The sequence below is a fragment of the Fusarium poae genome, chromosome 2, assembly GCF_019609905.1.
Source record: "Fusarium poae strain DAOMC 252244 chromosome 2, whole genome shotgun sequence".
Lineage (NCBI taxonomy): Eukaryota > Fungi > Ascomycota > Sordariomycetes > Hypocreales > Nectriaceae > Fusarium > Fusarium poae.
In genome coordinates this window covers 4920156-4933619 of record NC_058400.1, presented here as the reverse complement: position 1 = coordinate 4933619, position 13464 = coordinate 4920156, and the positions used below count along the sequence as shown (strand labels likewise).

Genomic DNA, 13464 nt, shown 5'->3' with positions numbered 1-13464 from the left:
AGAGAACGGGCGTGCTGACGACTTTAATATACGGCACTTCATGCCGCCTCACATAATCTCGCGGAGAAAAAAGTTTATTATTGTTGTACAGAGTAGTGAAAGGGGAGAAAGAGGGGATATATAGTCGTACAGATCTCGTCACACCAAAACATATTGACATTCTGCAGCACGCTCATTCTCAACTTGACCTTATACATTCTTTTTACTTTTCCTTGTCTTATTCAACCATGTTATCTCTTAAATCACTGTCAGCCTCGCTGGTAGGTGTCCTGAGCCTGAGCGCCGGCGCGTCTGCAGCGGGCAACTCAGATCTTGTAGCCTCAACCTATTTCGCTGGCTTCCATGCCAACCGAGGCTTCCCTGTCTCGGCTATGCCATGGGATAAATACACCGACGCCAAGTACTCCTTTGCCGAAACCACTGAAGACGGTGGACTTGATCTTTCTCAGTCCCAGCCTGAAGAGCTTAGCTGCTTCGTCAACGCCGCTAAGAAAAACGGCGTAAAGGCGCTTGTCTCTATTGGCGGCTGGACAGGCGCCAGATACTTCTCTACCAACTTTGGTAATGAGAAGAACCGTACTGCATTTGTCAAGACGTGCGTAGACTTTGTCAAGGAGCATGACCTGGATGGTCTGGACTTTGATTGGGAGTATCCCAACAGGCAGGGCCTTGGGTGCAACACCATTAATGACAATGACACTGCCAACTTTTTGGAGTTTTTGAAGCAGCTTCGCCAGGACCCTGTTGGAAAGGGTCTCTACCTGACCGCTGCTAGCTCTCTGTTCCCCTGGAACGATAAGGCTGGTTCTCCATCCAAGGATCTTGGGGGCTTTGCTGATGTGCTGGATTACATCATGATCATGGTAATTTCACACAGCTGGGTAGGAATGAGCACTGCTAACGAGTTTTGTACAGAACTACGATCTTTACGGAGCCTGGTCAAACGTGGCCGGCCCCAATGCTGCTCTCTCTCGATCCTGTGACGAACGCAACACCATGGGCGCTGGTGATGAAGCCGTCGCCAAGTGGACCGATGCTGGCATCCCCGCTTCTCAGATCGTCCTTGGCATGCCCGCCTATGGCCATGGCTTCAAGGTCAATGCGACATCTGCCTTCAGCCGAAACCACAAGCTCAACTTGTACCCTGCCCAGAACTCCACCGACCGCTTTCAGGGAAGCAGCTGGGACAACGATCCTCTCATCGACGTTTGTGGAAACCCTAACCCCCCTGGCGGAACTTATCCTTTCTGGAGTCTTATCGAAGAGGCCAAGTTCCTCGATACGAAGGGTAACCCTGCACCTGGCATTGCCTATACTTGGGATAAGTGCAGCAAGACGGTGAGTCAATACCCGACTGATTAAAAGAAACAAATTTGCTAATTCTCTCAATAGCCCTTCCTATACGACGAGAAGACAGAGACCTACGTCAGCTATGATAATGCGCGATCCTTCGGTGAGAAGGGCAAGTTTGTCAAGGCCAAGGGACTCGGAGGATTTGCTACGTATGAGGCTGGTGGCGATTACAACAACATTCTGATTGATGCTGTCCGATCAGCTGTTGGACTATCTTGAAGAGGCTATGTCCATGAGGGAAATACAGAGATTTAGGTCTTGCGACTTTTGTAGATGAACACAACCTCATCCAGTCCTGTCAAAGCATGAAAATAGAAATATGTGCCCAAGTTCTCCATCTGAGGGTGTATGGACAAACAAGTACATTCAACTCGTGAATGGGAAACCAAAATGCTCGCTGAACAATGCCACTTGTAAGTGTACACGTCGGCTGCTCTGTCATGAGCCTGGATATGTTTCCGGAAAATCCGGAATCTGGAGCCAATAAGACATATTGGATGTGATCATCTACCGAGAAGGAGGACTGCGCCCACAATAAATGACCTTGATATAACCACATTGGGGTATATCCTGCGCTATTGTCAGTAATAGCCAAGACACCCATAGCCACTAAGAAAAGAGAAGCTCGTCAATGTAGGATGATACGAGATCTAACATAAGAATCGTAGGCTACGTTGTATAAGAATTATTAAATCTCAACATCCAACCATAGCCTGTTGTCTCCCCCTAAAGAGGAATTGTCTCATGATCGACAGCTTACTCATTCAGAATGTTTTACTCTAGGTATTCTTACTGGCTTTCAATGTCTTGGAGTACCGTGATCCGCGCTGTAGGACTATTCTAGGGTGATACGGGCTAAGGATTCAGTGCATGCCTCGTAAAATTTGCAAGTGCTTATGGGTGCGTCACACGGCATTAAGCCAAGGCGTGCTGTGTATCTGATGAGGCCTCGATATACTATTATTAGATAACTGACATGTTGAAAACGCAGTATTGGTGAATATCGGTAGGACAGATGGCCAAGTTAAAAGAGTCCATGAAATCCTCTGCTATTCTATTCTCAAAAGCACATTCTCCATCCGCTCTCGACAGTGCAACGCAAACGACCGACAATACAGCTCATACCACGCATTCATCATGCACTTCACCGCCATCATCACCAGCGCTGTCGCGCTTCTCGCTTCAGCGACTTCGGCCCAACCAACAGCCCGTCAGGCACCTGTTGCCTACGCAAACCTCATGGTTGTCAATGCCAACGACCATAGCCAGCAGCCTGTGAGAATTCCACTCGCACAGCTCACGACCCTCAACTACTCTGTCACTGAGCTGCGTCTCATCAGCCTCAGTGTCCACGTCCCCGACATTCCCTCGCCCGATGTCAAGGATGTTGTTTGCCAGCGATACCAGGACAAGTACGGCATCCAATTTGGCAGCGCCGAGTTTACAGAGGGCAACCCTGCGCTTATCAGCACTAACCCTGTTGATTTCGGCTGGGTTTTGTGTTATCACAAGAGGAGCGATTAATCTTGGCAATTGACCACGGCCAGATGTGCTTGGGACTATGTGAAGTTGAGAAAGAAGAGATATAAGGCGAGGAGCGGTGATCTATAAAGTGTTAAGATCTCGGATCCTTATTCATCTGATCTATTAATGGTCTTTATAATGTATCTAGTTCCTCTTATATATCTAGTTCTTTAACCTTTAATATATTTAAATAACTATTTTATATTTTAATAAGTTATAAGCCTAGGTTCTATAAATTAAGGTCTTATATATATATTATTTTCTTTTTATCTTTATTATATTTTAAATTATTTTAATTAAAATTTAATATATTTTATTTTATTATATTAATATATTTATAAGACTATTTATTAATAATTTATTAAAAAGCTTATATAATAGTTAAAAAGATAATATTTTTATTTAATAAAAATAATAATTTAATTAATTATTATAAAAAGAATATATTTTTATAATAATAAAATATAATTATTATTTTTACTTAAAATATTTAATTTATTATATTATTATCTTTAAATATTTTAATAAAAAGTAATTTCTTATTTTAATTTAAATTATTAAAGAAGTCTATAAATATAATACTTTTAATATATTATTAATATTAAGTAATATTTATTAATTATTATTATTATATATATTATTTATAGTTATATTTAAATATATAATAAATAAAGATATTAGGGTTATATATAGGGCTTTAATGATCTAGCTATAGGTATACTGGAAATACTATATATATTACCTAGCTATTAAGCTACTGTCTTTTAGCCAGATTATAAGGTAATATATAATTAATATTATAACTATAATCTAGGTTAGCTTAATATATTATATATTAAGGCAGGATAACTTATATCTTTTTTTCTAATAATCTTATTAAGTAAGGAAAAAGAAAGTATATAATATTATTATAATTTTAATAGAGCTTTTATTCTCTAATATAGAGTTAACTTTATTAAACCTTATTAAAAAGTATAGCTTTATAGCCCTATAATATTATTTTATTATTAAAGTTTATTATTCTTAAGTATTTTATTTCTTTATAAAATAATTAAAATCTTAGTTATATATTATTTTATTAAGGAAAGATATACTTTTATATATTATACTATAAAATAAAGATATATAAAATAAGATATATATAATTAATTAAGAAGAGAATATAATTATTAAAAAGCTTATATATAAATATTATTAATTCTTTTCTTTTAATAAGTATTAATAGAGAATACTATTAGGCTATTTTTATTTATAATTATATAAGTATAATATAGATTTTCTTAATTAAATAAAAATTAAAACTTAAAATATACTTTTATAAGTTAATTTATAATCTTAAGACTTAAATATAGGTTATTTAATATCTTTGCCTTAATTATAAGGGAAAGAATATATTCTATTTACTTTAACTATTTTATAATAACTTTAAAATTAAAATTCTCTATATAGTAATAAAATAATATTAATAAAATAAACTAATTAAGGTTTAGATTTATATCTTTATAAAGAAACTTAACTTAATATTAAAAAACTTAAGACTAAATAAAAAATAATAGCTATATATCCTTAAGATAATTAATTATCTATATAATATTAGCTTAATTTTAAATATAAAGATAATACTATATAAAGTATAAAATAATAATAAATTAAACCTTAAATATTTTTATATTCTAAGTTCTTATAAATATATACTTTTTTTATTAAATTAATAAAAAAAACTAGAAAAAAAAAGTATTTATTATTATTTTTTTAACTATTAAGGAAATTATAATTATATTCTCCTAGATAATAATAATAATATCTTTATTACTAATAATATTAATTTTATAGAATTATAAAATAAAAAGAAAAAAACTTAAATTTATATACTATTTATTAACCTATAAATATATAGTTAAGAATATAATTTATTTTAAATAATATATTATTATTATTACCTTAGTATATACCTTAATAATTATATATAAGTATAATATATATAAGTATAATATATATAAATATAATATATATAAGTATTCTATATATAGTTCTCCTTAATATATATATAAATAATTTATATATAAATAACTCTAATATAAGTAACTTAAATATAATTAAATATAATATATAAGACTAAGATATATATACTCTTATATATAACTTAATTACTATTACTTTTTTATAAGGAATTAAATTAATTAATATTTATTATATACCTTAAGATATTATTTAAAATTAATTAGAATTTTATTTATTATATTAAAGTATATATAATATAAACTATATATTTAATACTAATTAAGATATTAAAGATAATAAAATTAATCTTCTTATTAAAATAATATTTATAACTGAAAAAGGCAAAAGTAAGCTTATAATTATATATTAAAAAAAAAATTAATATCTATATATTTATTATTATTTACTTAAAAGGTAAATATTATTAAATTAAAGATATATAAATAAGTAATATAAAGTATATATTAAAATAAGTAAATAGAAATAATAAGGAATAAAATAAAGTTATTAAATAATAATAAAATATAGTATTTTATATATTTATTAATAAATATATAACCTTTATAAGGGAAATAGGTCTATAAATAGAAATATAATATAAATAGAAATATATTATATTATAAGGCCTATTTTATTATTTAAGGCTTTAAATAATAATATAGTATTAATTATTATAAGACCTTTATATTAATTATAAAACCTATAAATTATAAACTTATCTTTATAATTACTATTACCTTTAATCTTAAAGTAAAATAAATAAATATTAAAATTACCTTTCTTTATAATAATATTAAAGAAGAAATTTAAATTAAATAATTAAAAGGCTTTAATAATAAGTTAAATAGAAAATATTATCTTAAAAAGGTATTATATAGATTAAAATAGTTATTTTATATTTAATATAAAATATTATTTAAGTTTTTATTTCCTTTAAATTTATATTATTATATATAAATATAAAAGTCTTTATTTAAGATAATACTATTATAGCTATTTATATTAATAATTTATTTATTATTAGACTATTAAAGTTTAATATTAATAATATTAAAAAGGCTTTATTTAAATAATTTTAAATAATAAACCTTAAACTATATAATTATTACCTTAGAATATTTATTATTTAATTATAATATAAATATAAGCTATTTTTCTTATAAAAAGAATATATTAAGAAAATCTTTATAAACTTTAAGATAAAAAACTATTTAATAATTTAAATCTTAATTAATTTAAAGGTTTATTTTAAATTATTTAATAAAGACTTTATTATATTTTAAAATAATAAAATATAATATATTAAAGTAATTAAATTATTTATATATATAATACTTAAGATTAAATTAAATATTATATTTAATATATTACTTTATAACTATTTTATAAATAACTTAAGACTATTTTATATAATAATAATTAAAAAGATCTTAAGATATCTTAAGAGGATAATATACTTTAAACTTTATTACTTAAGACTTTTTATTAATATTATAAAATAAATAGACTTAAATTAGGCTAATAATATTAAAATATAATATTTAATATTTAAATATATTTTTAATATTAAAAATAAAGTAATTAATTAAAGCTTAAAATATTAATTAATAATTATATTATTATTTATTAAAGTCAAATATATTAAATAAATATAAACTATAAAAGAAATAATATAGCTATATATTTTTATAAATAAACTTTTTTATTATATTTAATAATATAATAATATTAAGATTATAATTATATATAAAGATAATTAAAATACTATTATAATATTTAAAAACCTTTAATTTTATTATAAAATAAAATATATTACTATTTAATAATATTATATTTAAGAATAAATTATTAATAATAATATATAAATAGAATATATTTTAATAATTAATTAAATTATTAATAAATTTATAAAAAGACTTTTTTAATAAGCCTTTAAGAAATTCTATTTAGCTTTTAAATTTATTAATAAAAGCTAAATATATTATAATTTTAAAATATTATAATATATTTATTATTTAATTAATTATAAATTAAATAATATTATTATATATATATATAAGCTAGATTTATATATATATATTAAATATAATTTATAAAGAAAAATCTATATATAAATATATATTATTATACTTTAATAAGTTATTATTAATTAAATAAATATATAAATATATTATCTTTTTCTTAATTTATTACTTATAAAAGTATTTTTTAAGTTTTATTAAAATAATATTATATATTATATAAAAATATATATAAATAGATATTATAAAAAATAGATATTATATAAGGATAATAAAAATAGACTATTATTAGCTTAAAGAAGAATATTAAGATTTTAAATTCTTATTTATTTAATCTATTAATAGTCTTTATAATATATCTAGTTCCTTTTATATATCTAGTTCTTTAACCTTTAATATACTCAAGTAACCATTTCACATTCCAATATAAAGACTGTACTTTCTGTGACTTGGAGCCACTACCTACGCGGAATGCCTAAACAGAACGTAAAACGACTCAGCGACTAAGCCGGGAGAATTTAGATGACTCCAAATACGGAACAATGTGTGTGTAATCTTCAAAAATATATAGCAATTGTCTTTACAACCTAATTGTCGTTCTCGCACGAGGTGTCCTTAAGCTGAGCCTAAGTATTGATGTGGTGAAAGTGCCTAATTTCTAAGCACACTAATAAGTGCCCCGGAACCGCTACCTCACCACCCAATCTGGCGGAATCCACGGTGCTGTCCCGTGGCGTTTACCCCAGAATCATTATTCCACGGAACACCGTGGAGTCTTTGCAAAGAGATCAAAACCGCCACGGAATAGAATTATTTCTGAAGGAACATCACACGACAAAGAAACATAATAATTTAGAAATAAGCTTAACAATCAACACATCACATTGAAGATTGCTACTTGGCTTAGAGGATACTTAAATACCTATGTTGGGATTCGCTATAATCGTTCCACAACAACAGACAGTAGCATCGCCTCTTCTACAAATCCCATAACTCGAAGCCTTTCATAAATTATTAACTACCCAAGAAGCTACCGTAATGTCTACTGAGTCTAAACTCTGGCAACCCCTCAAACTGGGAAATGTCAGCCTCTCTCATCGCATCGCTCTCGCCCCCATGACCCGCCTTCGCAACGATGATGACCACCTTCCTCTCGACTCAGTGGTCCAGTATTACAGCGACCGCGCCAGTATCCCCGGGACTCTCGTGATTAGCGAGGCAACTGGCATCTCCAAGGCTGCTGAAGCAGCCCCAAATACTCCTGGGATCTCCAGTCGTGATCAGATTCAGCGTTGGAAAAAGGTTTTCGACGCCGTGCATGATAAGGGAAGCTACATGTTCATGCAGATTTGGGATCTGGGAAGAGCAGGGGACCCAAACTATCTCAAGAGCCGTGGATATAAGTATTCGTCCAGTAGCGATATTCCCATGGAAGGGTATCCGGTTGCACCCGAGGCACTTACAGAGGAAGAGATTTGGCAGAAGATTGACGAGTTTCGAAAAGCTGCTAGGAATGTCATTGATGCGGGTGGTGATGGTGTCGAGATCCACGCCTGCCATGGGTGAGAATACCCAACCTTGGGAGTACCAAATGTGACTAATAATTTCGTCTCAGATATCTCATCGATCAATTTATCAGCGAGAGTGTCAACAACAGAACTGACAAATGGGGAGGCTCAGTCGAGAACCGAGCCCGGTTTCTCCTAGAAGTCGTCAAAGCTGTCACCGAAGAAGTCGGAGCTCAACGTACAGCTATCCGAGTTAGCCCATTTGCGACATTCCAGTCTGCTTACACTGTCAACCCTTGGGACCAATTTGGATACATCATCACCAAACTAAAGAAAGCCCAATACAAACTGGCTTACATCTCCTTTGTCGAGCCCCGCGGCAACCCTGCTCAGACTGACATGACGATTCAAACGCTTGCCGGCGATAATGTCAACCCTTGGGGAGACAAGAAAAGAAGTCTTGACTATTTCCTGAAATTGTGGAACAACCAGTCTCCTGTCATAGTTGGAGGAGGATACCTGTCTGATAACGTGTCGGAAGCTGTTGACGGTAGTTACAAGGAATGGGATGTAGTGGTTGCGTTTGGTCGATGGTTCATCTCGAACCCAGACCTCATTTACCGTGTTAAGAATGGCATTCCGCTGACACCTTACAAGAGGGAGTTCTTCTACGCCGCGAAGAGCGAGTCAGGCTATAACGACTATTCGTTTAGTCAAGGATTTATTGAAGCTACCAAGGCTTAATGGTTGATATGGAGAGATTACCTTTACCACTGAGGCTGTGATATTTGACGTTGGGATACATATTGAGTTTGAGTTTGAGTTTAAGTTTAAGTTTAGAGTTATTCTGTTATTGGACATTGTTCGAATTTGCATCATTGGATCTGCTATTTGCTGGGTCTGTCTTACTTGTTGAGCCTGAGAGCTTTCTCCGGGTCTCGCCACCAGAGACAAGCTTCCTTCCTGATATCGTCCTTCTCAACCTTCGTATCCCCTGGCTGCACGACAATCTGTAGCGGTGACTCACTATCTCCGTCGTAAGCTGGTCACTCAGGACTGCCAGGGTACCTGTGACTATTCGGATCACCAGTCGCAACAAAGCTTGACAGATATCCGTGGTAAATATGGCTAATCTCGGGGTACTGGGTAGTCTCCTCATTCCATGTGTATGCAGTGTCTGCTGTATGAGGAATACCCTGCCAGTCAGGGAATCTATTGTTGGTATTGAAGCGGACTTTCGGGGGTCGGTGGTCCAGCGGTTAGTGGTCACCGGGCTTGGCCGATGGCTTATCCTCTGAGCTGAAGGCAGTAGATTTAAATCCTGCAACCCCTAAAAAAATTTACTAGCTATTAAAGGAGAAAAAGAGGCTCTTAATTAGAAAATAGACTAGCTAGGCTAGTTTAACCTAATTAGGTATACCTAATAGATAATCCTAGGGAAGGTTTTTAAGGGGCTATTACTGTATATTTTACTGTATTAAGGAGGGTTTTGATTTGCTAAGACGATTTTCCCTACTTAAAATAGCCCTAGATTTCCCCTACCTCAGTAGCTAGCTTGCCTACTAGCTAGAATACCTAAGAGCAGGGTCAATGAAAGCTCAATTACACACAAAAGAAGCGGACTTTCCATGTAGGCACGCCTGCAGTGGAGGCTCGATATGCAGTCTCCTGGCCAGGGCAGATGTAAGCGTAGTCGCTCCAAGCGGCTGAGATACGATTGTACTGAGTACTGTTTGGCGAGTTTGCAAAAGGTGAGTCGTCGTATTTTGCTGGGTCAGGATACAAATTGCTCAGCTCGGACAAATCCTTTTGTGTCAGAGCAGGTGAGATGTTGTGGAGATAGTCCAAGAAATCGTCGTCCGTCTCGAGATCGCCAGGTGTATAGAATTTGCCCTCATCGTTGACGTTTGAAGTGATAGTAGGAACATGAAAGAATGTTCCATCGTACCCAGACTGAGAGCCGGGTTTCTCAAACAAGGGCCCTCCCTGTACGGGCTGGAAGGGCCAAGTCAAGATATCGTTGTAATCATAGAAGATTTGAGTGCTAATGTTTCTGATACTATTGATATCTGCTTCTCGCAAACACTTGAGGGCAGCTTTATTGGTCTTCTTGTTGTCGCACCCGAGGTATGCTGTGTAGTCGTCGTATTGAGTTTTGTACAAAGGATATGTGTCATTGGGGAAAGCTCTTGATGTGACAGATCCAGATTGATGGATGGCTCGTGCGAACAAGGCTTTGTTGTCCTCTCCATAGTTGTGGAAGTAATAGATACCCACCGAGTGACCACCAGTTTATTATAGTGGTAGTGGTCTTTATTTAACGCCAGGGCATCTGCAATAGTAGTAAAGGGCATTTACTATAGATATTCTAGCTAGAACTAATATATAATTTTTAATATAAGTAGATTTATTAAGGTAAATATAAAGTAAAGGCTTAGGCTTAAATATATAGAGAAAATATATATAAGAATTAGAGAGTAAGCTAGATTAAATACTAATATTTATTATACTATAGGCCTATTAGCTTAATATATTAGCTAATACTAATATAAAACTAGTTTATTTTAATATATATATTATCTTAAACTAGGTATAAGGTATAAGTAAGTAAAATAAAAATAAAGTAAATTAAAGGATTAATATCTATAGATATTAATAAAAGTAGGCTTTAGTTAAAGGTATTAGAGATATTAATATAGCACTATAACCTTATTTAGAGAATAAGACCCTTAGGCTAGTTCTATTTAGCTAGATAGTAGCTAGTATAAAGAGAATATAATAAGATTAAGTTAAAGTATATAAATAGAGAGAAAGTCTTTATAGTTTAATATTATTAATACTTATAGCTTTAGCTTTTAAAGAAAGTATATATTTATTAATATAGATTCTTATTTTATATTAATATATAAAACCTTATATATTACTTTATAAAAAAGTTATTTTTAATAATTATCTTTATATATACTTCTTATTATAGTCCTAGATTATATAATAATTAAGTAAGAATAAGGAAGTAAATAAGTATTTAAGGAAAATAAATCCTTTAATACTAGAATATATATAGTAAAGATTTAAGCTATTTATATTAATATTTAATTATAGTATTATTATATTTAAATTACCTATAGTAATAAGTAAAATTACTATAGCTACTATAGACTATAAGTAAATAATATAGAATATACTTATTAAGGGCTAGTTTTTTAGTAAGTTTAATTAAAATAAGTAAATTATATATTATATATAATTTATACCTTTTTACTATTTACTATTTTATTAATATAACCTAGTGTTTTTCCTATATTTTATATTTATAAAATATATATATAGGGGTTAAGGCTTATTTAATAAGAGGTCTTATTTTAATACTTTACTTAGTAAATGTATTAGCCAGTTTATTGCCTAAAACTTCTATATACCTAGGACACTAATAGATATATATTTATAGGTCTTTACTTATTAAGCTCTAGATCTTAGTAATCTCCTTATATAAAGAAAGTAATACCTTACTATATATTAAAGTAATTATAGCTTAATTATCTAGGTATACTATAATATTAATAATATTATTACTTTATAGTTTAAGGGCAATCTAGAGTCCTTTTAAAGTATCTATAGCCTTAGTATTATATACTTTTATATTCTATAGTAATTAAATAACTTTAGCTTAAGGAGATAGCCTATAGTATATAGTATATCTATATCTAGTCTTATAATATCTATTAATAATAAGTTATAATCTATTAAAATAGATAGTAATTTAAGTATAAGTATAATTAAATACCTAGGTATTAAAAATAGTAATTTTATTTTCTTTACTTAAGTAAAAAGGAAAAAGAAAGTAAAATCCTTTTATAGAGACTAAGTATATAAAATTTAGGGTAAAAGTTATATATATAAGTAATATAGTAAGCTTAACTCTATTTTTATATACTAATATATATTTACTTTTAATTCTCTTAATAAGAGAGTAATTTATATTTAATATACTTAGCCTTAAAATTATCCTATTTTATTATTAATTAAGTATTTACTTAATTAGTAATATATTAGCTTCTTTAGCTAGGATACTAATTAGAGTTATTTTCTATATAGGAATATATATATAGAAAGCAGTATTTAAGGTAATTTATATATAGTTAAGCTTTCCCTTAATACTAAAGCTAGTTTTAAGCTATTATAAACCTATTTTTTTCTAGCCTAGCTTTATAGAGCCTTAGTATTATAATTTATATTTAAAAGTAAGTTTTAATAAGAATACTATAATAATAGTTTTATAAACTATAGTAAAGGGAATACTTTATATTACCTTATAGAGCCTTTAAATATAGCTAGTAATCTATTTTACTAGTTTAATCCTATATTTAATATATACTATAAAAATAAGTTTATAATTAAAGTAAATCCCTAGCTATTTTATAGTATTCTTTAAGCAGATAATATATATCTTATATATTATTATATAATTAAAGTTAGGCTTAGTATTTACTTATATTAAATAAAGTATTTTAGTTTTCTCTAGGGAATATAAGATATTATTATTTAGCCCCTAGGAAATAGATTTATTAAAGAGTTTTTATATACCCTTAATAATTTCCTTTAGTATATCTTTAATAATAAAAATAGCCTAGTTATTAATATAGCTATATTAATTATTAGTTAGCTTATTAGCTAATTCCTTATATAGTAAATATAGGATTAGTAAAATAAGTAAGCCTTATAAAAGTAAGCTACTTAAAAGTAAAGTAAAAGTAATAATATAGATTTTATACCTTATATAGGCTTTTTAATTTCTTATAAAGAAATTAACTTAATTAATTATATATTAAGGCTAGCCTTATTCTTAGAGTCTTTTAATTAAAATATAATAAATAATAGTATTAAAGGTACTTTATATATTAAAGATAATTAAAGTATAGACTTTCTTTTCTATAAAGGCTTTTTTAATATTATAGGCTAGGGCTATTATAATATCTATTAATAAGTATTTACTAAAAGTATTTACTATATTAAGGGCTAAGACTTATTAAAAGATTATTATCTTTATTATTTTATAG

The 13464-nt window shown here is 29.6% G+C and overlaps 4 protein-coding genes across 4 annotated transcripts; 3 read left to right on the top strand and 1 right to left on the bottom strand.

The window, feature by feature from the left end:
• Positions 1 to 227: 227 nt before the first annotated feature.
• Positions 228 to 1572, top strand: FPOAC1_005570 (uncharacterized protein; the record flags this gene model as incomplete). The annotated part of the gene is made up of 3 exons (XM_044850095.1): positions 228 to 863; positions 916 to 1338; positions 1393 to 1572. The coding sequence occupies 3 exons, from the start codon at positions 228 to 230 to the stop codon at positions 1570 to 1572; spliced, it is 1239 nt and encodes a 412-aa protein (XP_044708805.1).
• Positions 1573 to 2490: 918 nt separating this feature from the next.
• Positions 2491 to 2877, top strand: FPOAC1_005569 (uncharacterized protein; the record flags this gene model as incomplete). Its single annotated transcript, XM_044850094.1, has 1 exon — positions 2491 to 2877. One exon carries the CDS (start codon positions 2491 to 2493, stop codon positions 2875 to 2877), a length of 387 nt encoding a protein of 128 aa, XP_044708804.1.
• Positions 2878 to 7937: 5060 nt separating this feature from the next.
• Positions 7938 to 9151, top strand: FPOAC1_005568 (uncharacterized protein; the record flags this gene model as incomplete). The annotated part of the gene is made up of 2 exons (XM_044850093.1): positions 7938 to 8461; positions 8515 to 9151. 2 exons carry the CDS (start codon positions 7938 to 7940, stop codon positions 9149 to 9151), a joined length of 1161 nt encoding a protein of 386 aa, XP_044708803.1.
• An 858-nt stretch (positions 9152 to 10009) lies between these two features.
• FPOAC1_005567 (uncharacterized protein) lies at positions 10010 to 10659 on the bottom strand (the record flags this gene model as incomplete). Its single annotated transcript, XM_044850092.1, has 2 exons — positions 10010 to 10539; positions 10638 to 10659. The coding sequence occupies 2 exons, from the start codon at positions 10657 to 10659 to the stop codon at positions 10010 to 10012; spliced, it is 552 nt and encodes a 183-aa protein (XP_044708802.1).
• Between the last annotated feature and the right edge of the window lie 2805 nt (positions 10660 to 13464).